We start from the raw sequence: 27,844 nt of genomic DNA on the forward strand, positions 1-27,844 counted from the left end.
TTTCATTTATAATTGAAAATATAATTTGCATAACAACAGTCTAAATTCTACACATGAAGGCAAACGTCTGTGGTTGACAGAAATTACACTGGCCAGAATCCCCAGTCCCCATGAGGCTTGTCCAGATGCAATGAACCAGTCGCAGCTGACATCACGCAGACCATTCCTGATCCCAGAGGTGCATTTCAGGATTCATTCTATTTCATCAGGAGATGTTTTAACAGGAAGAAAACCGCAGGCAGTGGTGGGGGAGAGCTGGAGGTTGGAATCACACCAACATTACAGCATTATTACTCTAAAAAAAATTACTTTTTTGGCTGGGTGCTGTGGCTCACACCTATAATCCCAGCACTTTGGGGGGCCAAGGCAGGTGGATTACCTGAGGTCGGGAATTTGAGACCAGCCTGACCAACATGGAGAAACCCCGTCTCTACTAAATATACAAAATTAGCTGGGCGTGGTGGCACATGCCTGTAATCCCAGCTACTCAGGAGGCCGAGGCAGGAGAATCGCTTGAACCCAGGACGTGGAGGTTGTGCCACTGCACTGCATCCTGGGTTACAAGAGCGAAACTCCGTCTCAAAAAAAAAAAAAAAATTTTTTTTTAAGCGACACGGTCTTGCACTGTGGCCGAGGCTGGAGTGCAGTGGCTCAATCACGGCTCACTGTAAACTTGGACTCAGCTCAAGCAGTCCTCCTGCTTCAGCCTCCCGAGTAGTTGGGACTACAGGTGTGTGCCACCACACTTGGCTAATTTTTATGTTTTTTTGGTAGAGACGGGGTCTTCCTGTGTTGCCCAGGCTGGTCTCGAACTCCTGGGCTGAAGCAATCTTCCTGCCTTGGCCTCCCAGAGGGTTGGAATTGCAGATGTGAGATAATGTCCAGTATTTCCTTGCCTAATTTATAAAATGTAATTTATTTTTTGAACTTTTTCCTCTTCAGAGCCTTCCATTCGCCTTCCTGTGTAGCCAGGCTGTTAAAAAGCTGCTTTACTTTCCGCTTTCTTTCCGCATCCCTAAAAGAAACAAAAGGCACATGCCCATTTTTGGATTAGCTCTTGGAGAACATCTTGCCCTCTCTCTCCCACATCAGAACCACATTAGCCACCGTGGCCACGTTCAGTTCAAACAGGGGGAAGCGAACCTGCCTGGCTCCAACCCCCAGCCAGAGCCAAGGCTGTGGGATGCCAGGTGCCCGTTACTCTGCCCAGGGCCACACAGCACCAAAGCTGAGTGACACCACAATCGTGTCGCACACACACGTCCCCCTCACCGTTCCATGATTTCTGAGAGTTGCATCCTTGCCAGGAACTGATTGTCCTTGCGGATTTCTCGAACGGCTCCTTTAAATTCACGCTTGTGTTTGTGGATCAGCCTCTTCCTTTCCTGCTCCTCCTTACTACTGCCTTGTTTTCTTCCAAACTCGAGGCTACAATCAGAAAGCCACTGTTAAGGAAGCAAGAGTCTGTCCCCACCTCTCAGCCAGAGCCTGCTTGGGAGTGTGGCTTCACTCTGTAGTCATCTGCTCAACTGCAGAACTGGCAGACGCCCCCCATCAACTCCCACTGAGCCCACAGCCCCGTCCTCCCAGGGAGATGCTGCCAACACCCACACTTTGACCAGCCGGGGTGTGAAAAGCTTCAGTGGGACAGGCTTGCTCTTCTCACAGGTCAGCGGCCGGCAGAGCTGCTTCTGGCTTTCCATTTCGGTCAGTGTGCTCTGACACAGCTCCTGAAAAACACGAAATCCCCGACTCTGCGATGACTTACCTGCTGCGTGCCCTGAGCTCCACGCACGGGTTCTGCGGTGTCAAGGCAGCATGAGGACAGTACTGCGAGCTCCCTGCAGCAGGATGGTGCCCTTGCTGTGCACCTATCGGTGGGCTGGGGGGGAAGCCAAGGCTGTGGCTGCTCAAGGCCTGGCACAGCCGGAACGAAGTAAAGCCACTGTCTTCCTGAAGAGGGAGGGCAGTGTGCTGGCTCCTGAGAGCACTCTCTGAAAGGAGGGGACTCGGGGAGTTGGAGGTCACGATAGTCTGTGCTCCTCACAGCCAGAAACGTCAACAGAACCCCTCTTTCCCAGACAAACTTGGCACTTGCTTCGTGAGAAGGCTCACAGGAGAACCCCTTTCTGCTGCGGGGGGCCGTGTGCACGCTAGAGCCCAGTGTGCACTGACGCTGGGTGCCAGGCGAGGCAGGGTTTCCATCAGTCTTGGCAGTTTGACCTTATTTTCAAGCCAACAGAACCAGATGGATAAAACCCACTTTCACCAAGACCTTGGCTTCCAGAAGAGCTGGCTGGTGGCTTCTGAGGAATCTCCCGAAAGGCAGTTCACTGAGGTTGGTCCTACCCGCTTTCTCCTGCACAGGTGAGTCCTGGAACCCTGGCTGCACCCACAGACACAGCCACTCCTGGGCCCATGTGGATGGAACCTTCGAGTGCCGGAATGCCTCGTCTCCATGGAGACCAAAGTCAAGGGCCTGACTGGCCCAGTCTACCGAGACCACGAGCCCTGTTGTGCCCCTCAGCCAGGCCAACCCAAATTCTTTTAAATAAAAGGCACAAGCCACAGCCACATCAGCAGGAAGTGGATACAGGATAAGAGGCGGGGCTCACATCTCATCCTCATCAGCCTTTGACCAGGCGACGGGAGTCTGTGATAGCTAGCTTGTCTGCTCTATGCTCCGGGGACCTGGCCGGGAGTTGCTGTCCTCATGGAACTCTCATCCTAGTGGGGCAGAGACAAGGACGGTGTACCGTGCCCGGGGGTCAGCACCACAGACAGACACAGGGAGCATGGTACAGTGTGGGCCAGGGAAGGCCTGGCTTCCCAGGGGTGTGGGTGCGAGCAGCATGGCTGTGGGGAGTTCCAGGTGTAGAGAAGAACTACTCCAGAGACGGAGCCAGGCCTGCGAGGAGGCCGGAGCGCATGAGGGGAAGGCATGAGGCAAGGCTGCCAGGGCTGTGCTGGTGGTGCGGGGCAGCCCTGCGGGGGTAGCTGCGGACATGGCACTGATGCCTTCGGCTCCAGCAGCATCCTGGGCTGGTGCGGGCCAACGAGGGGCAGGGTTGGGGCAGGATAAAAGGCACAAGCCACAGCATGTCAAGCAGGAAGTGGATGCAGGGTCCAGCCTGTCAGGGTCAGGGTGAAAGGCAGGGAGGTGGGGAAGCCATAGGTGAATTTGGAGCAGCCTGTAGAGGACGGATGTGCCATCAAAGGCTCGTTCTTGGGTCCAGCTGAGACTGTCCCTTGGGGCTTCCTGTCACCTTGTGCAGGAGAGTGAGACCATTCTTGGAAAACCCATCGGGACTGCAGAGTGCGGCTCAGAGCTGACTGTCCAGGCCTGGCAGGGGCTGACCCCTGGGCGCTGGTGCACCCTCCGTGCGGCCTCTTGTAGGCAGCACACAAGGCGACAGTTCCCAGCTACCGCCTGAGATGCAGCATCTGCTTTACTCCAGCCCAGCACTGCTCACCGTCACTGCCCACTCTTACGATTTTACTTCCCTTTCACGTTTGTGATTTTGCAAAGATGGTGTTGACTTACAGCTGCAGCATCAAATGGCTAAATGCCACCAGCCTGGCCCCAGCTCAGGGACACGTCTGAGCCCAGGCAGAGCACCCTAGTGGCCAGGAAGCCTCACCTGAAGCTCCTGTGGGTGGCTGCAGTCCGCCAGGTGATCCGTGAGGAGGGCTCGGAGAGGCCCCGTGATGGCGTGGAAGGACGGCAGGGACCCGTACATGAGCACACAGCGCTTCAGCAGGGCCAGGCCCACGGCCAGGCAGGACAGTCTGTGAGGGCAGGAGGCAAGAGGAGGTCCAACTTGTTCTATTTGTCACTGACAAAACCAATAACGTGGCAAAAATGAAGTCCCCCACTTCCACTAGGCTGAAAAATCCAACGTGGTCACCTTGGCCGGCCAGGGTTGGGCCCACACGACCACGGGCAAGGCAGGCTCAGTGCCAGGCCTAACACGGGAGGGAAGGCTGTGGGAACTGCAGCGCCAGCGGGGATGGGGCGGCTCCATTTTTGGTTCCAAATTATGATTTGGGAAATCAAGCAAATGTATTTTGAAAATGAAAAGAAAAAGGGACACCAAGCCGACATGCCTCAGAAAGGCTTCCGCCCTCCATCAAACCAAACAGCCAGGCGACAAGTTCGCTAAGAACAGCACATCAGAAAGCACAAGTGGCTTCTCCTGCCTCTGGGGACGCTGTAGGGCACAGGCCCCAAAGAGAGGTCCCCTCACATACCGGATGTGATTGGCCTCTGTCGAAGTCGGGGCCCTCAGTCTACTCGCCCAGCGGAGGGAGAGGCTGCTCTGCTGCCAGGTGGCCACATCCTCTTTAGCAGACACCACGAGCAGTTCCGAGTTCTTCCCAAGCGCTCTGAAAGGGTGCACCAGAGTGGAACCTGAATTCCAAGTGCGACAGGACAGAGATGGCCAGAACGTTACTGGGCTCCCGGCAGGCTCCGCAGCACCGAGCCTGTGGAAGTTCACTCTCTAACAGACGCACACCGATGTTTATGTTTCTGGGTTGTGCCAGACACTGAGGGTTTCAGCGTGGGCAGGGACACCTCAGGGAAGGGGAAAAGCTTTGGCAGGGGGCGCGGTGAGAGCCAAGTGCCTGATCCTGCCTGAGAGGCCTGCTGGCCACAGACTTCCTGGCGCCTACTAGGCACACATGGGGCTGATGAGGCGCTCAGGCCACATCCAGAACAGACTGAAGTCCCTGCCCCTGTCGGGGAGGCAGGCAGTGCACGGCACCCAGAGGAGCAAATGGACCAGACAGAACACGAGAAAGGCAAGCGGAGGGGCAGGAGGGAGACGGGAGTCAGTCGGGGGTGGGAGAGGCCTGAGGGGCAGACGTCAGCAAAGGCCTGTAGGACGTGCAGGAGTCAATTCACTCGCCAGGGAGAAGGGCAATCCAGGCCGAGGGTGTGGCTGCAGGGGGAGGGGTGGAGAGCGGGTACAGTGGGGCAGAGGTGCCGGGCCAAGCGAGAGGGGAAAGCGGTGGGTCAGGCCCGGCCCCACACTTCCCCAAAGCCGAGATGCCCGCCCCTTCCCTGACTCCACCTGTGCTCAGCCTGTTCCGTCGCAGCCCTTCACACGCGGGACTGCAGCTATCTACAGGTGGCTCTCCCCGAGGCAGGGAGCATGCGGGCGGCCGCGCCCCTCTGGCGCCCAGCACCGAGCCTGACAGACAGGAGCCTCAGGAGCCGGGGGTGGCAGAATGGGAGCACTGAACCGGAGGAGTGGCCCAGACCCCTCTTGGAAGGGACTCTGGTGGCGGTGTGAATGACGCCACGGCACCTGCTCCTCAGGTCAGTCCCCTGGACATGCAGGCACTTAGCACTGCACGGGGAGCTGGAAATAGAGGACGGGAGTCTTAGCCTTGAGGTCCAACCTCTGCTCAGGCTGGGAGAGGCATCCACAGACACGGAAGAGCTCAGGACAGAGGTTGTGCAGCTCCTCACCCCCCCAGAGGGAAGCAGCAAGTGCTGAGGAAGCATCCAGGAGCAGGGCTGGCATCAGGGGAAGGGGGAGGAGCACAGGGGCTGGAGTGAGGGCCCAGGAGGGCAGCCAGTGTGCAGACTGCTCCTCATCCCAACACTGCTCTTGCCGCCCTCCCTCCTGAATTCAGAGCGTTACAGAAGACACACCAGCACTGCCTGTGTGAGGTGCACAAGAACTTTCACACTGCCTTGTTGTCATGTGAGAAAAAGTAAAAAGTTAAGATTGATTTTAACAACAGACCTTACCTAACCCCAAATACCAAAATATTATGATTTTAACACATCATACAAAAAATTAAGATATTTTAAGTATTTCTGGCACTAAGTCTTCACCACCTGGGCATATGTCACAGGTGGGGCACGTCTCAGTTCAGATTCTGGCCACTGGTGACCACACTGGACAGCACAGGTCACCGGTAGCACTGCTTTTCCCCACGTGGCGCAGGCACACGCTCACGCAGACGGACGGAGAGTGCAGCGGGTGGCAGGTTTGTGTGTTTCCTCTACTTTTGCATATTCTAAACTTTCTACAATGAGTATGAACTACTTAAAAAAACTCTAAAGTATAAAATATTTGTAGGAAGCTCCCTCAAATCAACTCACCTTGGCTTGCTTTGTTTGGAGTTGCTATGTAAAGAATCCCAAGAAGAAAATTAATAAGCTCAGGTATAAACCTCTGGGACAAAGCCACATACTCCAGGAACAGGCAGCACACGAACAGGCCCTTCACCACGTCCTGGAGGGACAGGATGGGGCACTGGAAAGGAACATACGGGGGGTTACTGTCCTGGGACGATGTCATGCCATGCTAGGCCGACCACCGGGCTTCCCTGATGAACCACGCACCCCACTGAGCTTCACGAGTACAGAGGGAACCCCCGCACCTTATAGCAGTGTCCAGAGGATCAAATGAGAGGAAAACAAGATAAAGAGCTTTAGTGATTTTTTTTTTTCCCGAGACGGAGTTTCACTCTTACCACCCAGACTGGAGTGCAATGGGACAATCTCGGCTCACTGCAACCTCCACCTCCCGGGTTCAAGTGATTCTCCTGCCTCAGTCTCCCGAGTAGCTAGGATTACAGGCACGTGGCACCACACCCAGCTAATTTTTGTATTTTTAATAGAGACGGGGTTTCGCCATATTCGCCAGGCTGGTCTTGAACTCCCGACCTCAGGTGATCCGCCTGCCTCAGCCTCTGAAAGTGCTGGGATTACAGGCGTGAGCCACGGCGCCCGGCCAGAGCTATACTGATAATAAAGTTCCTTACACCCATACAGAGTGTACGATTACTGCAGTAAGCATGCACCAATCACATGCCTAATAAAAAAAAAGGAACAGCTTGAACTTTTTAAGCCAGAAAGGGAACAAAAGCCCTTATCATCACACTGGATAACTTCACCACTAACTTGAAAAGTTGTTTTCTGGGGTAGCACCATCTGTAACCTTGAGGTGCCAATCCAGGCCCTCCCACTCCCACCCACATCTGGGGCTGCTCGAGCCGGGGCTCTTTTAGATGGGCCCTCTCTTAGGCCTCACCCCAGTGCTCAGTCTCTGCGGCCCTTAAACAGCCACTCTCATGTTCCACAAGGCCCCGAGGGGCTGTGGCTCTGGCCACCCATGGTGCAGCAGGCCAGCCCCTGCCGCATGTGGAGAGAACGCACCTTGGTGAGCAGCTGACTCAGGCACACGAGGGCAGGGGTCACCACTGGGTGCCAGAAGTCGGAAGTTGGAAACAGCAGCCCAGTGATTTTCAAATAAATGAGCTGGAAAGAAAGTGTTACCACAGGTTAAAGAAGGTAAATGAAGTCCATCCATATGCCCTCCCCGCAAACACTCGGGAGCCAAGAACAGGATCTGGGGAGGAGAGGGTGCATCTCCTTGGCCCAGAGCTCTGGCCTCAGTGTCACAGAACAGGCGTCCAACCACCGTGAGTCAACCAGCTAAATGTGCAGTGAGGACACTGAGGCCCATGAAGACTTCAAAGCAGTCAACAATGGTTATAGACATGGGCTCAGATCACGTTTTGGGGAGTTGATTAAAATCACTAACCTAAGTCCTACATTTTTAAGCTTCTGCTAACTATTGTAAATCCATTTCAACACAAACACCAGGTAATAGAATAAAGAGCGTATCTCAGCAAGTATTTCCTTAAAGTTACTAAAGCTGAAAATACAGCATGAGGCTGTTATAAAATTGTTAAAAATCTCAGAGCATTCAAATGTCTCCCAACCTTTGAATAACATAGAAACTGAGACCAATTTAAACCAGCCCACAGGCTTGGGCCCTTAAGGAAAATACCGTGGTTCTATTTGCCTTCCAACGTTTTTGTCACTGGACCAAATACAGCACTATTCACGTGGAATCAAACCAGAATCTCCCTGTACGACCTACGTTAGTCCATGGCTAGTGGAGGAGCGCCCTCCCCTCCCAGGCTCGCTGCCATGCAGCTCACTCCAGATCACCCTCGCTGCAGTGAGCTCACTCCAGATCACCCTCGCTGCAGCGCAGCTCACTCCACATCACCCTCGCTGCAGCGCAGCTCACTCCACATCACCCTGGAAACACAGGGCACGGCCAAGAGCATCGTACCCGTCGTCCACCTTCTGTGATTCCAAACAGAACTTCTGTGGCAGGGGCAGTGCCTATAGACTGAACTCTGCTTACCACGTCCAACCCTGGCAATGCCGCCCGGCCTTTGGTCTCAATCATTTCTTCCATCTCATGCATCGCATCTCGGAGAACAAATTTGATAGTGTCACTTGCAGATTCAGGAAACATCTGGCAAAGATGATATAACTGCCTGTTAAGCAGAAATGTAAAGTCAGGAGAGAATGACTTTAGATAAGAAACAGACAAACCCTGCAAGCCACTTTCCTATGAAGTCACCTGTTGACTGAGCAAGTAAGAACTGGATGAATCTGCTTTTTCTAACAGCATTCTTAAGAGTCTATACTCACTTCTGCCATTTCCTAAAAACTCGGCCATAACATTACGGACTGAAGGTGGTGGGAGAAACAGCTCGATTTGTGGTACAGACGTTGTTGGGGGCACCGCTCTGTGTGGCAGCTGCAGCTGACAGCTCCAAGGCACTTTCCATATGAACTCATTTACTCCTCATGACAGGTACTTCTTTGATGGTGCCTCCATGCATGCAGAAGATGACGTGGAGAGCTCCGCGCGGCACAGGGCAGGAAGCTGGTGTGCACTCTCACGGATCCGAAGCCAACACACACCTCTCAACTGAGAACTTTGCCCCTCTGGCATTCTTCCAGCCACCAGCCCTGAGGGCCAGGAGCCACCGAGTGGGTCACACAGGCTTAGAGTGCAGCGAGGGCAGGAGCTCGCCCTGGCGGTCCCCATGCAGACAAGAGGGACACACTCCCTGGCATGCAGAGCCACCCAACTGGGTTTCACTGAAGGGTGAGGGGCGGGGTGTTTACCGTGCTTTCCAAATACCTCTCAATCACCCAGAGCTTGAAACTTACAATGAACCACCCCATCCCAGCCACAAATCTAAAGGGGTTCACTTGTTTCAAAATCAACTTGTTTGTGGTTAAAAGTCAGTCCCAGCTCTACAGCGGCTGTAGCGGCATGTGTGAGAAGCCAGCTTGCGCTGTGAGGCTCACAAGCCCTGGGTGACCACCTGCCCACTTGGCATGCTGACACCACCATTCTACCTACCTTAGTAACTCTGGAATGTATTTTTATGACTGTAAATGGGAGAAAAATTGTTCTGCTTAACCCCACATCCCATATGACACACGATTTTTACTTACACAACCAACTTATCAATTACTCTGAGGTCTGGTGAGTCATCTGTAGCCAAATCGCCAACGTATTCCAAAAGAAAGCCAAACAGTTTCTGCAGGAACATGAATTGGGAAATAAAGCTCAGTGCTCAGCACCAAGAACAAAGCCACAGGCACATAGCTTCTGGGTCACCTACATTCTGGTGACAACCAGGTGGGGCAGGGGAGCCCAGGGTTACAGACACGAGCAGCCTTGTAACATGCAAGCAAACACACTGCTAGAACTTGCTCAACACTAGAAGGTGTGGGGGGGAAGCTAAGGGTGAGGTGCATCCTTCTATAGAACAGCTGACAACACATCACTAGGAAAACAAAATGAGGAACACAGGCAGCACAGTGCCCTCCTCACAGGGAATATTCACCATTCACTCAAAGAGAAAAAGGCACAATCACAGCCACCTATCTGACACAGCAAAGTCTGGCTCTGCCAGACTGGTTATGCTGGTTATGTGAACCCTAGTGTCCTCCTCTGTGAGATGAAGGTGAAGGTCCCCATGCCTGCCTCTGGCTGGGTCTGACACGAGGCCTAGAGAGGGGACAAAGCCAAGGGAGGCCTCTGCCGGTGCCATACCAAGTACTCCCAGCCATCATCATAGGTAACCAGGTGACAGGCTGGCCCCATCTGGCCTGAGGCACACATGGCTGTTGCACAACTTCATACAATTCTGGCATTCATATACGGGGCTATGCTGACACTCCCAGTGCTCCACACACACTCAATCCACGTACTTCTAATTTTGCTTTGTTTCCTTCTGCGAGACTCGGGTGGTTGCACTTCTGAATTCTCTCCACCACCAAAAGCTGCTCTTCCATCGATCTTCCTAACAATAGAGATCTCAGTTCCTCATAGGATTCAGGGGCTATCAAAAACACAAAACATACTGCACATTTAACATATATATATATATATTTATTTTTGAGATGGAGTCTCGCTCTGTTGCCCAGGCTGGAGTGCAGTGGTGCGATCTCAGCTCACTGAAACTTCTGCCTCCTGGGTTCAAGCAATTCTCCTGCCGCAGCCTCCTGAGTAGCTGGGATTACAGGCACTTGCCACCATGCCCGGCTAATTTTTGCATTTTCAGTAGAGACAGGGCTTCACCATGTTGGCCAGGCTGGTCTCGAGCTCCTGACCTCAGGTGATCCGCCTGCCTAGGCCTCCCAAACTGCTGGGATTACAGGCATGAGCCACCGCACCTGGCCCACATTTAACATTTAAAATGAGAATTACTTACATGTCTGCTAACAGAGAGGTAATTTTATATAACTATTCTACTTCACCATCACAACAAACTCACCAGCTTTTGCTCTGGCACATCTGGAGAGGTCTCAGCCATATTGACCTGGGCTGTCAGGTGTGATCACGCACCTGGGAACAGGCTAATAAGGAAATGCCCTCCCACCTCTCCTCGATTAGGAATTTGCTAAAACACCCACAGTTTCAGAGCATCTTGGTGGCAGGGTGCTGGGTTTAGTGCCCAGACTGCTTCAGAAGGACCTGGAAGGAGCCACTGTGAGCCAAGCAGTGTCAGCTCATGAGACTCTTGCCACCAGAGGGCACTTCACAGAGGCCAGCTTCACCACTAGCTTCTCCTCTGGAAGCATCTGGCAGGCACAGGACAATTCGGCATTGCTTACTAGAACCTGACCATTTTTCTTTTCTTTTTTTTGAGACAGGGTCTTGCTCTGCCACCCAGGCTAGAGTGCAGTGGTGTAATCTCAGCTCACTGCAACCTCCGCCTCCCAGGCTTAAGTGATCCTCCCACCTCAGCCTCCTGAGTAGCTAGGAACACAGGCACAAGCTATTGCACCAGGCTTATTTTTTATATTTTTGGTAGAGACGAGGTTTCGCAATGTTGCCCAGGCTGGTCTCAAACTCTAAGGCTCAAGTGACCCACCCATCTTGGTCTCCCAAAGTGTTGGGATTATAGGCATCAGCCACGCACCTGGCCTGGACAATTTTTCTCCAAATACTAGACAAAACAACACTGTATATTCCATCTAAAATGTTACGTGGCCAAACAGGAGGCCCAGGTGGGAACATGGAAGCCTTCTTGCAGATGCTCACCCACCTCCCCAGCCCTGCCCCTCTGGTCCACCACAAGAGGCTGACCATATACTAAAAGGGAGGTGAAGGTACCACTACAGAGAGGCGCATCTGGCCCATCGGGGGCCGGCCCACTTAACCACAGTCACAAACTAAGACGACCACTCGCTCTAAGACCTGGATCAGCAGACACGGGGGTGTGTCCAGGCACTCCCAAGGGCATCCTTGGTCCCCACTCCACAAATGCAACCCCTGGGAGGGAGACGAACACTCACAGCTACGGCCAGGTCATGAAGGTTATCCCAGAGCCTGAGGAAACCCGCACACTTGCCCACCTGCGAACGTGTAGGGCAGCTCGTCTCTGGTAGCTTTTCCAGCTCTTTCCTTGCCGCTCATCAACCCTTTCCCAGGAGTCTGCCTCTGCTCTTTTGCTGGCTTCTCGTTTTCTTCCTCACTCTCCACATTGGATTCCAGGTCCGAGTGGCTATCTGGGCTGTCGCTCTCCTCTGTGTCCTCCCTGCCTGAACTGTCACCTTCTTCCTCGTTGCTCTCAGGGTCACTGGCTTCCTTGCTTTGCTCTTCCTGGACATCTTCCTCAACATTCATCTTTCCATCCTACCAAGAGCGTGGAAACCACAGGGTATCAGGACAGGCGGAGACAACGCTGGACCATCTCACAGCCACATCAAGAGGCTGCCCACATCAGTGCTTCCTACGTGGTTGCAAGGAACACAAACCTGTGTGCTCCATTTGCCCACTGGCACTAGGCCTCCTGCCCACCACCCGCTTCTAGGCTATTCGAGCCACAGGAGCTACAGGCTGCCAGAGAACCCTGCTGCACGATGCTGGGCCAGGTTCAGGTTTTGCCAGGGAGCAGCATGGGATCAGGATTTGGAAGGTGTACAGTGGCCGTGGGCTTTAGCATGAGGAGTGTCTACAGCACCCACTACTGGTTTGGGGGCGCTGCACCTTCTGCTCCTCCAGGTAACCTAGTGTTTTTATCAGTATCCATTTTCCTGTGTGGATCTCTTCTGCTTGAAACCCGTCCTGCCTATTTTTCTTCCCTGGACCCTGACTGATACACTCTTAAAACGAGAAAAGGGTATCGATTTATAAAGTTCGTGAATTAAAAACTACACCAGTCATAGAAACTCAACGACATCACTCAAAGAAAATTCCCAGCTCTAGCCTTGAGTTAGCTCCCTCGATAGTATGATGAGCTCATGCAGATAGAATCATGCAGTTATTAACAAAAGTAGTTGATGTTAACCGAGTAATCAGTTTTATCTGTATTCCTTTGAGAGTGAGAAAGAGACAGAGAGCATGAACAAGTGAGTGCACACACTATTGTTAAAGTCTTCTCTCTAAAGTTTTGATATCTGATATGCCATAAACACTCAGATAAAGAACTTTAGAGAAACTGGTTAAAAACATTTAAAATTCCCAACTATAATAAATCCCTAAAATGAATACCAAAAAAAGTTTTTAAATTAAAAAAAGAGAGAGAGAGAAAGAAAATGAAGATAAACATCTTACTTTGTAGGAAAGCAAACGCCTGTCATCTTTATCTAGCACGAAGCCATCATTCAGATCATCTGCTGACATATGTTTTGGTTTCTTAACATTTTCATCTTCATCCTTTCCAAGCATTCTTCGAAGTCTCTCAGCCTGAGCAGGAAGGAATGAGATGTCTTAGAGCACACTCTTCCAACATTTGGTGAGGGGGCCGTGCAGTCCTGCCCTGGGCAGTGGGCTGGGCCTACGGTCCTCCCAGCTCTGAGGCTGGTGCATCCAGCCTGCTTTCTGCCTGCAGTTTTCAATCAGGCATGCAAACACTTGCTAAGCAGTACATTCCTCATTTAACAAAATCAACTGTTCAAACTTTGTGGCCAATACTCTCCAGTCACCAGGCAAGCCTATTATTCTGAGGTCTTCATAGCCCAATTCTGCTGGCCAGCCCCGACTGGGACTCATCACCCCCTGCACTGAGAGAAGAGGAGCCAGGACGCCAAGAGCAAGCAGCTCCACGGCCTCCACTATTTGACCACACACTGGACATGGGAAGAAGCTAGTGATGTGGTTATGTCAAAACAGCCAGCTGAGCCAGGTGTGATGGCAGTTCACACCTGTAACCCCAGCACTGTGGGAGGCCGTGGTGGGAGGGTCAGCTGAGACCAGGAGTTTGAGAACAGCTTAGGCAACATAGGGAGATGCTCATCTATACAAACAATTTTTAAAAATTAGCTGGGGCTGGGCGCGGTGACTCACACCTGTAATCCCAGCACTTTGGGAGGCCGAGATGACTGGATCACCTGAGGTCAGGAGTTCAAGACCACCTGGCCAACATGGCGAAATCCCGTCTCTACTAAAAATATAAAAATTAGCCGGGCATGGTGGCGGGCGCCTGTAATCCCAGCTACTCAGGAGGCTGAGGCAAGAGAATCACTTGAACCCAGGAGGTGGAGTTTGCAGTGAGCCAAGATTGTGCCACTGTACTCTAGCTGGGGGACAGAGCGAGACTCCATCTCAAAAAAAAAAATTAGCTGGGCATAGTGGTGTGAGTCTGTGGTCCCAGCTACCTGCAAGGCAGAGGCAGGAGGACTGCCTGAGCCTGGGAGGTCGAGGCTGCAGTGAGCTGTGATTGTGCCACTACATTCCAGCCTCGGCAAGACAGACTTTGTCTTAAAAAAAGCAAATGTCGTTGGGTGCAGTGGCTCACGCCTGTAATCCCAGTACTTTGGGAGGCCAAGACGGGTGGATCACCTGAGGTCAGTAGTTTGAGACCAGTCTGACAAACATGGTGAAACCCTGTCTCTATTCAAAATATAAAAATTAGCCAGGTGTGGTGGCGGGTGCTTGTAATCCCAGCTACTTGGGACGCTGAGGCAGGAGAATTGCTTGAACCTGGGAGGCAGATGTTGCAGTGAGCCGAGATCATGCCACTGTACTACAGCCAAGGTGACAGAGCAAGACCCTGTCTTGGAAAACAAAACAAAACAACAACAACAAAAAAAAACAAACGAAAAAACTCAGCCAGCTGTAGAAGTGTCTTTACTTCGTTTTTGTTTTAATGCAATGAATTTTTAAAACTGCATTAAAAAAAAAAGCTTACAAGATAATATACTCATTACATTGTTAGTAGACGTTTTCGAATAGAGTAATTATTAAGGAATGTCCATTTTTGGCCAGGCACAGTGGCTCATGCCTGTAATCTCAACACTTTGGGAGGCCAAGGTGGGTGGATTGCTTAAGGTCAGGAGTTCGAGACCAGCCTGGCCAACACAGCGAAATCCCATCTCTACTAAAAATACAAAAATTAGCTGGGCGTGGTGGGGGCGGCTATAATCCCAGGTACTCAGGAGACTGAGGCAGGAGAATTGCTTGAACCCGGGAGGCAGAGGTTGTAGTGAGCCGAGATCACGCCACTGCACTCCAGCCTTGGCAACAGAGTGAAACTCCGTCTCAAAAAAAAAAAAAGGAATGTCTATTTTTAATTTGGTGTACTTGGGTATTATTTGTATTTTATTTTATGTTTTTGCTTTTATGATCAGAAATAAAAAGGTATTCATGTCGGCACGGTGGCTCACGCCTGTAATCCCAGCACTCTGGGAGGCCGAGGCGGGTGGATCACGAGGTCAGGAGATCGAGACCATCCTGGCTAACACGGTGAAACCCCGTCTCTGCTAAAAATACAAAAAAATTAGCCGGGCGTGGTGGCGCGCGCCTGTGGTGCCAGCTACTCAGGAGGCTGAGGCAAGAGAATGGCATGAACCCGGGAGGTGTAGCTTGCAGTGAGCTGACATCGCGCCACTGCACTCCAGCCTGGGCAACAGAGCGAAACTCTGTCTGAAAAAAAAAAAAAAAGGTATTCATGAATAAATATACACTTTAAATAGACTATAATATTCCACTGATCAAACAGAGTATTCTCTTCAGCCCATCCTGCAAGATGGAGCAGAAGAGGCTGTGGACGGACAGCAGCACAGCCCCGCTCCTGAGGTGCTGCCACCCTACCTCCAGCTTCCTGAGGCGCTCCTGCTCTTCCTTTGCCAGTTCTGCCTCCGTCTTCATCCTGTTAGAGGGCTGCGCCTTCATTTCAAAGCCAAGCTCACGAACCATCATGTCATATGCATCGGGCTAAGGTAGAAAGAAGAAATTCTTCATTTTAAAAATATAGTTATTTCTTATTTTACAAAAAGAAAAGATCTAGCTTCCTGGCACATTCTAGTAATGGCTGGATAATGTTATTGAAGTAGCTAAGCCACATCTACGTCTTTTCTTATAGAGAGAAAACTGTTCTGATCAGCCTTGAGGATTGCGACATCAGTGGACATTTTTTGTCACAAAGAATTTGTTTAACCCTAGAAAAATTCTTCTCAGAATACATCTGCTTTAACAAAAACAGGCTGGGCGCAGTGGCTCACGCCTGTAATCCCAGCACTTTGGGAGGCCGAGGTGGGCAGATCACCTGAGGTCAGGAGTTTGAGACTAGCCTGGCCCAACATAGTGAAACCCTGTCTTTACTAAAAATACAAAAATTAGCCAAGCATGGTGGTGCACGCCTGTAATCCCAGCTGCCTGGGAGGCTGAGGCAAGAGAATCACTTGAACCCAGGAGGTGGAGGTTGCAGTGAGCCGAGATTGCACCACTACACTCCAGCCTGGGTGACAGAGCGAGACTCAGTCTCAAACAACAACAAAAAGACTACTTATCCAGGCATTACGCCCTAAACATGGGAAATTAAGTAAAGTAACAGTAATAACAAGGGTGGCTCACAAAGATGTACAGATGACCACATGACACTAATCTGGTGAAATCTAGATTTCTCTGAGAACCCAGTTTCTTAAACAAATGCAGCATTTTCCAACAGTTTATAGACTAAAGAGAATGCAGGAGGAAACAAAAACTGTTTATAGAGGAAAAAATAAGTAAATGTATATTAAATGTATGTATTATGTATCAACAGACAAACGTGTCACAGGAAAGTTCAGACACCTATTCTAATGTGTCCACCCTGAATTACTTCTTCCATCCAGAAACACCACTTTTTTCAGTTTAATTCACCTGGAATAGAGACTCAAGTAACTGAATCTACTTCCACCCCAAGATTACACATAGCAGGTAGTTCAATACCAATGTTCAACAGAAACTTATCCTAAAGGAAACAGCCAGAAGAGCAGTCCAGCCCCAGCCCTTTCTCTGGAGAAAGTCGGTCAGCCAAGCTCAGTGAGTGAAGAGTTTGTTTCAGTCACTTGGCTCCCACCTTGGGTTTCTCCTTTTTATCTCTGTTCTCTGACTTGGGGGTTTTGTGGGACACGAGAGCCTGAATTTCTTTCCAGTCTTGGTCTAGCTTCTCTGTGAGCTCGAGGGCATCTTCTCGTTGAGTTTGTCTCTCCCTCTGGGGAAAAAAACAGACACACACCCCATACCGTTACTACTGGACTTCAACCCAGAGGCCCAATGTCAGAGCTAAGGACACACACAGTGACCACTCAGTTGGCACCAAATGTTTCAACACAGAAAAGAGGCCAGGAGAAAGTAGTATTTTAAATGCAAAGCCACAAAATCTCATCAGACGGAAATCATTTCCTGCCATAAACCATTAATTTAGATGCTCTGAGCAGTTCACTGCAAATGAATAAAAAAGTGATTTTTTGGGTACCTGTCAGATACTAAAACCAGCAACAACAAAAAACCCATCCGTGCCAGGTGCAGTGGCTCACCCTGTGCTTTAGAACCAGGCCAAGGTGGGAGAACTGCTTGAGGCTAGGAGTTCGAGACCAGCCTGGTCGACAAAGCATGATCCCCATCTCTACAAAAAATAATTAGCTGGGCATGGTGGTGCCCACTAGCTAGTTTGGGAGCTGAGGTGGGAGGATCTCTGGATCCTCGAGCCCAGGAGTTTGAGGCCACAGTGAGCTTTGATCGTGCCACTGTACTCCCAGCCTGGGAAACAGAGACTACATCTCAAAATAAAACAAAACATAAACCAAAAAAAGGCAAAAGAACCAAAACCTGTCAGAGGTATATGCTTCATGTGATTTTTAAAATTCCTACTCACAATAAATGCTTTTACTAAACTCATATAAAATATTAAACACAGCCTAAAAATGTACAGGGAAAAAAAGCTCAAACACATTTTGGTGAGCCTGTCTTACTGTGGAGAAGATGATCAAGAACACTCACTAACCCACCTTCTCTTGTTTTGACTTGGCAATGAGCTCTTCAATCAGCTCTTTCCGGGACTTCAGTTTCTCCTGCTCCTCGCCTTCCTGTTGAGTCTTCTTGTGAAGGAGCCCACCGCCTCCTCCAAAGTGGGCAGCAGTCAGCTCAGCTGGGGGCGAAAGGCAGAAAACCCCACAGTGAAGCCCAGCCCTGGCATGGGAAGTGTTTCCTGTGGCACTCTGCCAGTGCTTCCCCCATAGTGGTCTGGAGAAGTCCACATTTGAGAAAAAAATGCTCACACGCAACACCCTGGCCTGAGACCATAGGCACAATGGCACTTGAGAAATACCCAAGGTAAGCCACTCTGAGAAAACCTAGACCCATTACACTCCCAACTGGCCATAACCCAAGTGGTTGGGAACACCGAGCACCTATTTTTGATTGTGCTGCTTCTAGTGAAGACTGGCAAACCCAGAGCAAGCTGGCTCCAGGGTCTTGGTGGGAGCGTTGCCCAGGATCAGTGTCCCTCCCACCTCCCTGGGCAGGGCCTGGAGACTCCAAAGCCCTGAGCTAAGGGCAGGAGCAGGAATCATCTACCAGGGCCACTGATCTTAAGTCTGCCCTACGCACTAGGGCAGAAGAGAAATTAAACATTGTAGGAAACATCACATTTGGAATAAAAGAAATCTTTAAAAATCCAATTTCTCAAATGAAAAAAGAGGCTCAGATGGGAAATGATTTATCCAAAGCCTCATGTCGTAACAGAAACAAATGTTTAGATGGTTTCTCCAGCTTGGGCCTGCAGTATGTGAGCAGCTCCCTGGCCAGCAGGGCCCTAGCCTGGTGCCTGCCTGGGCTCCCCACCTCCACTCCCTTCTCAACACCCCCTCTCTCCTTTCTTTTCATCCCTCTCTAACTCTCCCCTGCCTCTCCTCTGAAATGCAGTCTTGCCTGAGTTCGGGTCAGTTCTCAGTCTTCCTCTCACTACCAGCAGTGCTCAACACATTCATCACTTGTTCTAGAAAAGCTTTCTCTCCTTGGCTTCCAGCCCAACCCCGCTGCCAGGGCCTCACTGTCTCCTCTTCTCCAACTCTTCAGGTCACAGTTCCTGCTGTCCCTCCTCTATCTGCTCGTATTCCCTTGGCAGCCTCATTCAGTCTCTGTACTGACAGCATCCAGTTCCTGTCTCCGGCCTGCATTCTCCCTGAACTCCAGACTGCACCTCCAGCACCGCACCATGGATGTCTAGCGGGCATTTCAAACTTCCCCCAAACCCATCTATCCCACAGTCTTCTCATCGCAACGAATGGCAATTCTATCTTCCCAGGTACTCAGGCCACACACCCTTGGAGTGGTCCTTGATGCCTGTCTCCCACACCTGTATCCAGTTAGCTGGGAAATCCCATTGGCCTCGTCCTGTCACACTGTGTGATTCCTTGGCTCCAATACCCCGACTCCATTTCTCAAGTAAAAGCCAAAATCTTGGCCAGGCATGGTAGTGCACACCTGTAGTCCCAGCTACTCTGGAGGCTGAGATGGGAAGATTGCCTGAGCCCAGGAAGCCAAGGCTGCAGTGAGCTGTGGTCACGCGACCACACTCCAGTGAGGCTGAACAAGACGCCTCAATGGCGCGTGCTGCCCTTTCCTGCTTTCTCCTCCATAGCACTTCCGCCTTTGATCAGACAGCATAATGTGGTGACATATTTGTTTAATGTTTGGGTCTCCTCATAAAATGTGAGCTGAAGGAGGGTAAGGCTTTTTGTTTTGACACTGGCATTTCTCTGGAACTGAGACAGTGCCTGGCACATAAACCAGTATTGGTAACTGAATGAATGAATGAATGATTCCTGATTTCCAGAAACGAATGATTTCCTTCCTGGAAAACTAAGCATATCAGCAAACACTATTTAGTACTCTAGTAATCCAAGGTTGATCACACTATTTTCTTTTTTTTTTTTAACTTTTATTTTAGGTTTCGGGGTACATGTGAAGGTTTGTTACACAGGTAAACTTGTGTCATGGGGGTTTGTTGTACAGATTATTTCATTACCCAGGTACTAAGCCCAATAGTTATCTTTTCTGCTCCTCTCCCTCCCTCTCAAGTAGATCCCCATGTCTGTTGTTTCCTTCTTTAGGTTCAAGAGTTCTCATCATTTAGCTTCCACTTACAAGTGAGAAAGTGTGGTATTTGGTTTTCTGTTCCTGAGTTAGTTTGCTAAGGATGATAGATGGCCTCCACTTCCAACCACATTCCCATAAAAGACATGATCTCATTATTTCTTATGGCTGCATACTATTCCATGTTGTATATGTACCATTTTAATAGTTTCTTAAAAGAAAGATTTGCAAAATGCCAACTAATAAGCTTGTATTAATTATATAAAAGATTCAGAAAAGGATTAATTTAAAAAAAAAAAACAGGAAATCCTCCCTTAATGAGTTTGTATTAGGATTTGGTTAGAACGCTTTTTTATGTATCTATTTATTTTGAAGTCCAAACACAGTATATTTTACAGTAGGTGAAATGTCTGTATTCACATTGTAAAAGAGCACACAGCAGCTACAATTTAGGAGTCAGGCTACCTGGGATTTGAAGCCCAGCCCCCTCTGGCTATGAAGCCTGAGCAAGTACCACCAACTCTTGTCCTTAGTCTCAGCTTCCGCAGCGGTAAAGTGGGGTAACACCTCGCTCACGGGGTGGTTTTTAAGATGAAATTCTCCTAAGAGAACAGACCATGCAACAGTTGAACAAAACAGAATTTGTCTCCTCACGACAAATTCAGTGCATTTATTTTCACATGTAAGAGGCTTTTCTTTTATAAAAATTACCTGGGCTTTTGGCGAGCTCATAATCAAAAACAAAGGATAGGAAATCAGGAATGAATAGCTGAATTCCCAGAACGTGTCACTCGGAGAAACTGAGTCCTACTTCTGCTCTAGTCACCGGCGCACCGCAGCGCCTCCTGGCAATGAGGGGATTGCCACTCGCCCAACTCACACCAAGGCAGTTACCTTCAGTCTCGGGGAATTAGGATCTCCCCAGGGAATGCGTTTTATAGCTAAGGGTCCACGAGAAGTCTTGAACAATGAAAAGAGCAAAGACAAAGGCATGGAGGTTAAAATAACTGGCCATTCTCTTCACGCCCGTGAAGCCCGTGAAGCCGAGCAGTGGCGGGGCCTCCTGGCATGCTGCAGATGGCGGGTTCTGCACCACATGCTTGCTGCCCTAACTCCTAAGCCTTTTGCCCCTTGGATTAGCCAAGTATCAGAAGGCAGCCCCAGGCTTTAACGCCTTAACTTTCACACACTGACAAGACAAAGCTTTGAGAGTCAGTTTTAGATTTGTACACCTCTGTTCTGAAGATGCTGGAAAATGGGACCTACTCTAACTTACAAGAAATGTCAAGTAATTGATGTCATGACTGCAACCTTATAAATACGGTTCAAGACAGTCAGATTCGAACTGAATCTTAAACTCTGTTAACATTATTTAAGGCCAAAATTCATCTGTTTCATGTTGTTATCTACAGATATGAGGCTCAATATGATTTTCCTCAAACTGCTATAATTCCACAGTAGGTAAAAGCTAAAGGAACTACATCAATGCCACTGGTACAAATATTAGGCTGGAATTGATAAAGTAGGGGGAGCAAAGTAGTGCATTCAGTGAGCCACCTGGAGTCAGTGAGGTGGGTTCTCCCCACAGCTCTAACTCTGGCATCGGGCAAAACACCTTATTTCTCTGAGCTCATGGGTAGAATGAATTATTTTGAGGTTCAAATAAAACAATGGATATCAACATGCTTTCTTGGCCCATAAAAGCATCTATCTACACACCATCTTAAAGTTCTGAAAACTTAAAAAAAAAAAATACATAAAAACTGTCACTTGTGAAATTTGTAGAGAGGTTAATGATCAGTAAAACTTTCATGCAATAACTTTCTCTAGTCTCTAAGAAGAGCAGAAGGTCTAACAATGAACAGACTCTCCCTGACTCCATGCCCACAGGCCCGTGCAGGGCACCCCAGCCTCACCAGACAACGCTCCTCGATCCTCAGCATCGCTGTCACTGTCCACAATGTCATTATGCTTCTCGATGTCTGCCAAAGACTGGCCATAATGAGTCAATTCTTCATCTTCATTTAGATTGTAGATGCTTTTTTTCTCATGATGTCGCTGACAGAAGAAGAAAAAAGAAGTTTCCTAAAATTACCACTTCCATTTCACAGCAAAAAAAAAGATAAATATATATATTTATATATATATATATATTTCCATTATATTTGAAATATGACAATGAATCCTAAGCAGCCTTAAAGAGTATTCTGGGTCAACTAAGCAATGATTCATGATTCAGACAGAAATGGAACTCATGGAGGGGAATTCTTTTTTTTTTTTTTTGAGACAGAGTCTCGCTCTGTCGCCCAGGCTGGAGTGCAGTAGCGTGATCTGGGCTCACTGCAACCTCTGACTCCCTGGTTCAAGTGATTCTCCTGCCTCAGCCTCCTGAGTAGCTGGGATTATAGGCATGCACCACCACGCCCGGCTAATTTTTGTATTTTTAGTAGAGACAGGGTTTCATCATGTTGGCCAGGATGGTCTCGATCTCCTGACCTTGTGATCCACCCGCCTCAGCCTCCCAAAGTACTGAGATTACAGGCATGAGCCACCATGCCCGGCCTCATGGAGGGGAATTCTTAAATAAGCCCAGGGGCCAGTTTCCACTCCAGCAATGCTGCTCAGGCCACTAGCTCTCCATCCAACAGAGCTGAAGGCAGCAGCTCAGCTGAGAACTCCTGTGCACACTGCTGCCATGTAGTAGAGTTAAGGCATTTATCCATTTGGCTAACATTTGCAGAAGAGGTTGCTTCTCCTTTGGCCTAGCCAGATAAGGCACAGGATTCGAGGGCTATCCCCTGGACCTTCCAAGTGCCCAGGAACATGCAGAACGTGCAGAATCAGCCTTCTCCTTGGGCTTGACTTCCCTGTGAAATGTACAGCAAAAACCCTCCTCCAGTTTCTTTCCATACCTGCTGTTCCAGAGCAAACCTCTTCATCATCTTCTCCTCTGGGCTCATGTTGCTGTTGTATTCTCCGAAGCGTTTATCTCTGAATACATTGGACTTATCCCTTTCCTTGTACTCCTTTAGTAAAGTCTGTGTACGCTGGAAAACAGGTCAGAAAACAATCTCACAAAAAATTCTTGTGATTTCCACTACAGGGGACATCAGAACAGTGCATACTTTAAAGTTCAGGGCTATGCAGAGTGATGTCAAAGTTCACACCCAATCTGCTTTCATCCACGATAGGCTTTCTCTACTAGTGACAGAATTTTGAGAAGAGCAAAACAACTTTCAATGATAATGGGGCGATCACTTTCTTTTCTTCTTTAGAGTCTATCGCTGCCAAAAGGAAGGGTAAAAAAGAACACACTAGCCAAGCTCAAGGCATGAATGGCTCCCTCAGCCGTAACAGCTGCCTTAAGGTTTAAAATGTGCACTTTCCGCCAGAATCATTTGGAAAAGTGGAAATGGGTTTAGACTCCTTCCGTCATGGAGGAGGGTACTATTTCCCATCAAAGGTACTCCTAAGAAATGTATAGTTGTGAGTTCACACTAGACACAAGGCAATAAACAAGTTAGCAAGGTCACAGTGTAGGGGCTTCACCTTTATAGCACCAAGAGGAGCAATATTTTAAATACAGATAGCAAGTATCAAATAATTTGGTTATTTTCCCAGCAGCAACGAAAAAAGACCAAGTTTAATAGTATTCAAAGTTGGCTGTCCTGGAGGTTGAATTCCCTAAAGCAGGGAGAGGACAGAGGTGGATGAGGAACGAGTGGCCTCTGCAACCTGAGATGGCCACATTGCAAACTCTTTCCCGCTGCAGAACTTCTTCTATTTGCTAAGGAACTGCCATTACACTGGTGTTTACACAGCAATTCCGAAAGGAAATGGCACCAAGGCAAAATCTTGATGCAGTGGAAGGCCCTTGGAATGATCCAATTCAGTGGTTTTACAAACCCACCACAAATTGGTGCCTCAGCAGACATTTGAAACCTCGGATCTAACCCCAGACTTAAGTGTTCCTTGCCTTCTTCAAGGATTTCTCTAATTTGTGAAGTCACTTTGAAAGAAGGCGTGCGTGTGGCAGGAGGGAGCGTGTGGTGACTTGGTCACTGCCACTCTGGTTCTAAGTTCTGTTTCAGGAGGGGACAGGTCAGATTTTGCTCCAGACATAGGTCACTTCCCCAGGGTCGGAGATGAACTTAAAGGCTAAGAAACCCACATTTAAGGTCAAAACCAGGAGCTGGAAGAGGAGGAAAAGAGAGTGGAAGGGGTTAAGAAGCAGCTGGGCAAGAGCAGAAGATGCTCTAGCAGGGACAGAAGCATGCCCTGGCCCTCCTTTCCATTTAGAGCACATTCCATCTGGAGAGGTCAACCGAAATATTACTCATGTGGACAGGAGAAAAGGATGTGAAAAAACCATTTCTCTTATCTCACTTTGAAATGTGAAAGTGCTATTATTACACTTAAAATGCACGAAAAACCCCTCTGCTGCCTGAAGAGTAGGAAACCATCCATTAGTTCAATAAATACTGCCAAGGCAATTTTCATCATTTTCTTCAAGAATGTTTCAAGAACCAATTTGTTTCAACTGAGACACACTGAGTTATTAATCCCTAGTAACTTCTAGTAACTTCCTACCTTGGCAGTGCTAAACAATGCTTGTTAAAAACACCTTTGGGGCCGGGCGCGGTGGCTCACGCCTATAATCCCAGTATTCTGGGAGGCCAAGGCGGGCGGATCAGGAGATCAAGACCATCCTGGCTAACATGGTGAAACCCCGTCTCTACTAAAAATACAAAAAAATTAGCTGGGCGTGGTGGTGGGCGCCTGTAGTCCCAGCTACTCTGGAGGCTGAGGCAGGAGAATGGCGTGAACCCGGGAAGTGGAGCTTGCAGTGAGCTGAGGTTGCGCCACTGCACTCCAGCCTGGGCGACAGACAAAGACTCTGTCTCAAAAAACAAACAAACAAAAAAAACAACACAAACAAACCACCTTGGGTACAATTTCCTGAACCAGAGTCTAAAGACAGCGAGTGTCCCCAGATAGACCAGAGGGCTCCATTGCCATTGCTCTGTTCTCTCCGCTTCTGTTAGGAGCCATTCCAGAGTGAGATCCTGCTGGATGCTGATAGTGAACCACACACAGTACTGAATCAGGTTAAGCTCTCTAAACCTTCACCATTCTTTATCCGCAGAGCAAAATTTTAAAACAACATCTCACTATTTAAATCATAAGGTCTAGCTGGCAATCAGATGGGAGCACATTACATGTGCTAGCCTGTACTGCTCGATGAACTCCGTACGGACAGAGGCTGCTTACATGCTACACTGAGATTTTTTTTTTTTTTTTTTTAAAGATGGAAGCTTGCTCTGTCGCCCAGGCTGGAGTGCAGTGGCACAATCTTGGCTCACTGCAACCTCCGCCTGCCGGGTTCAAGCCATTCTCCTGCCTCAGCCTCCCGAGTAGCTGGGATTACAGGCGCACGCTGCCATGCCCGGCTAATTTTTTTGTATTTTTAGTAGAGATGGGGTTTCACCGTGTTGCCCAGGCTGGTTTCGAACTCCTGAGCTCACGCAATCCGCCTGCCTCGGCCTCCCAAAGTGCTAGGATCACAGGTGTGAGCCACCAAACCCGGCCTACACTGAGAAGACTTCTGAGGTCTATCCCTACAGAGGCGGGGGAGTGTCACTGGCTTCTAGCAGGAAGCAGGTAGATGGGGCAGGCATCAGCCATCTCTGCCTGTAAAAACATTAGTTCTCATTATCTAGAATACGATTCTATGGGTAAATCTTAGCGAAGAACAGCCCTTAGGCTATAAATACGTAATATGAGTTATTCTACATTATTGTGATTCTCTTTCTTTCTTAAACTATATAGGTGTTGTGACATCATACGGAATTTACGGCATAAAATGGGGATAATAACAGTACTTCCCCCTCATAACGGTGAGGATTAAATGTAAACCGTGTGGCACAAGGCCTGACCAACTGTAAGGGACCAGTAACTATATTATTAATATAGTCACTGATTTAAGAACTACATTAATATAACTTATTTTATAAATTATTTCAGAAATAAGGAAACTGAGGCACAGCTATAAAGCAATGTCCTAAGACTGGCACCTGGGGGCTGCCCTCTTCCTGCCAGACTGAGTGCCTCAGAGTGCTACAACTGACCAGAGGGGAGAAGCCAACTGAGACAGCCTGTTTACTTCTAAGGGACTAGCCCACATGAAAAGACCAAGGCCTCCTGCGACGGCCTCACGTGCCCCTACACGTGTTATCAAGCTTGGAGTCAACTGGACGACCTGCTGTCCCTTAGACAGCTGTGAGCGCCACACTTCACCACACCAGGACAATGTGCCTTTGCACGTGTGTCCTCTGCCCACCCTGGGCCCATGAACAGCTCACTCCCCTTGCAAAGCTTGACTGTAACTCCCTCTAGGAAGAATTTTCGGACTTTCCTAACTATTATACTTTTTCCTGACCGTGCTCTCCTAAGGCACTCAGGTTCCATCTTTGATTTCTTCAAATATTTGTGTTTCTTCCATGGGCCAAGCATTGGAGATCCAAAAAGGAGCAGCAATTCCTGCCCCCGTCCCAGGCCTTCAGCACAGGGCAGGGAGGTGGATCTGCTCAATACCAGAAGTTTGAGCAACCTGTCCTATTTGGGTTACATAGCTTGGGTGGTGAACCTGAGCTGGCCCTTTAGAGGCTTTCGGAGGTAAGGCAGACCTTTTGGACAAACTGAGTTGCAAGAGGCGAAGCAAGGACAACAGCCAGACTGTGCGGGACTCGAACAACAAGCCAAGAAGGTTAAGAATAACAGTATTTAGAGAACACTTGCTGTGTGCTCTATGTGCTATCTTACTTAATTCTCACAAACCACCACGAGGGGTAGGATGCATATTATCATCTCTACTTTTGAAATGAGAAAACTGAGGCTTCAGTGGTGAAGACAAATGTGTCTCTTCTAGGGAACCACACTACCTTATTCTCCCAACTCGGCCCTGGGGTGTGTAATGAGGGACTCCTATCGAATTCAGCTGGAAGTCTATCTTGCCTATTATACACGCTGTCGTCTTCGCGCAGTAAGGATAATATGTGTTTTGATTCAAAGACCATCCAGCTTGCACACTGTGATGGAACAGAGATCAGCAGCTCATGAAGGAAAGGGCAAGTCTTATTTACCTTTATCTCCCCGAACCTGGAAGCGAGGTCAAACAAGCGCTCGGGGTAGCAAGAAGGCTTTGTAGACACTGAAATGTGAATGCATGCCCAGCCCTTACCAGTTGCGTGACCTTAGGAAATTCACTTGTCCTTTCTGTGCCTTAATTTTTTCATCAACCTACTAATGTATGTTCCTCAGTAAAAAAAAAAAAAAAAAAAAAAAAAAAAAAAAAAAAATGTTAAAAAAAACTAGAAAGCAATGAGTTTCCATAGAGTTACTCCCCAAGGAACAAGGTTACGCGCTTCGGGAGACAGCCGATCACACATCAAACGCAGCATCCTACACAGCCCCTATCCACCGTCCCCAAACCGGCGGAGCTCAAAGTAAACGCGGAAGGATTAACAAGCAGCTTGGTCCAGGGCGCCGCCCGAAGTGACTGACTCCGCCTGACCCGGTTGGAGGAGTCACCAAAATAACACGAGCGCAGGGTCTCCAAGAGGGCGAGAGTTTCCAGCTCACTCCAGCTCAGAGAACAGCAGAGGCTTTCGGACTATAAAGTCAGTGCCGTGTCCCTGTCACGGCCTGTGCCGCTCAACGAGGAAACAGACGCACCGAGAAGGACGCAGCCGGCCGAGAGCAGCGTGGGGTCCAGATCCTGCCGTCCGGCTCCCCGTGCGCCCCCCGCTTACCTTCCTGAGGGCCCGTGCGCGAGACACCCCGGGCAGCCCCACGTCGTGGCGCGTCTTCCGGCCCAGGATCTGGAACTTCTGCCTGTTAACTTTCACCTCGAACGGATTGGAGTTGCCCTTCGCCGGGCCCCCTCGCGCTCCCGCCGGCGCCCCGGAGGCCTTCCTTCGCGCCCCGACCTTCTTGGCCTTCGCCATGGCGCGCGCCCCGCTGCGCCCAAGGGGCCGAGACCCGAAGAGAGACAAGCGCGCCCTACCCTGAGACACGTGCCGGGCCGCGGAAGCGCCTCCCGGCCTCGTCTCGCGAGAACAGCGCAGCACCTCCGACTCGCGAGAAGTAAACGCCGCTCCCGCAGGCTTCTGGTCGGCTTAGTCGCCGATAGG

At 49.5% G+C, this 27,844-nt stretch overlaps 1 protein-coding gene across 2 annotated transcripts; it reads right to left on the reverse strand.

The window, feature by feature from the left end:
• Positions 1 to 27,739, reverse strand: NOP14 (NOP14 nucleolar protein). Of its 2 annotated transcripts, none has more exons than XM_054486597.2 (18): positions 27,464 to 27,739; positions 22,565 to 22,699; positions 21,569 to 21,710; positions 17,564 to 17,703; positions 16,633 to 16,767; positions 15,384 to 15,506; positions 12,906 to 13,037; positions 11,705 to 11,984; positions 10,055 to 10,185; positions 9,293 to 9,378; positions 8,181 to 8,316; positions 7,178 to 7,279; positions 6,119 to 6,272; positions 4,252 to 4,411; positions 3,642 to 3,789; positions 1,612 to 1,730; positions 1,273 to 1,428; positions 1 to 1,015 (listed from the first exon to the last, which is right to left on the reverse strand). In XM_054486597.2, the coding sequence occupies exons 1-18, from the start codon at positions 27,656 to 27,658 to the stop codon at positions 916 to 918; spliced, it is 2,574 nt and encodes an 857-aa protein (XP_054342572.1). In that variant the 5' UTR covers positions 27,659 to 27,739; the 3' UTR covers positions 1 to 915. The 2 variants fall into 2 exon arrangements, with proteins under 2 accessions (XP_054342572.1, XP_054342573.1); XM_054486598.2 differs by having other exon boundaries at positions 10,055 to 10,146; positions 27,464 to 27,658.
• Positions 27,740 to 27,844: the final 105 nt, after the last annotated feature.

This window comes from Pongo pygmaeus, chromosome 3 (genome assembly GCF_028885625.2).
Source record: "Pongo pygmaeus isolate AG05252 chromosome 3, NHGRI_mPonPyg2-v2.0_pri, whole genome shotgun sequence".
In the NCBI taxonomy this organism is placed as follows: domain Eukaryota; kingdom Metazoa; phylum Chordata; class Mammalia; order Primates; family Hominidae; genus Pongo; species Pongo pygmaeus.

Coding starts and splice junctions, on each gene's coding strand:
- NOP14 (XM_054486597.2), bottom strand. CDS start 27,658: ATGGCGAAGGCCAAGAAGGTCGGGGCGCGAAGGAAGGCCTCCGGGGCG. Junction 13,038..15,383: donor AGCGCCTCAGGAAGCTGGAG/GTAGGGTGGCAG, acceptor CTTCCTGCTCAG/GCTGAGAGACTTCGAAGAAT. Junction 1,429..1,611: donor ACACCCCGGCTGGTCAAAGT/GTGGGTGTTGGC, acceptor TTCTGATTGTAG/CCTCGAGTTTGGAAGAAAAC.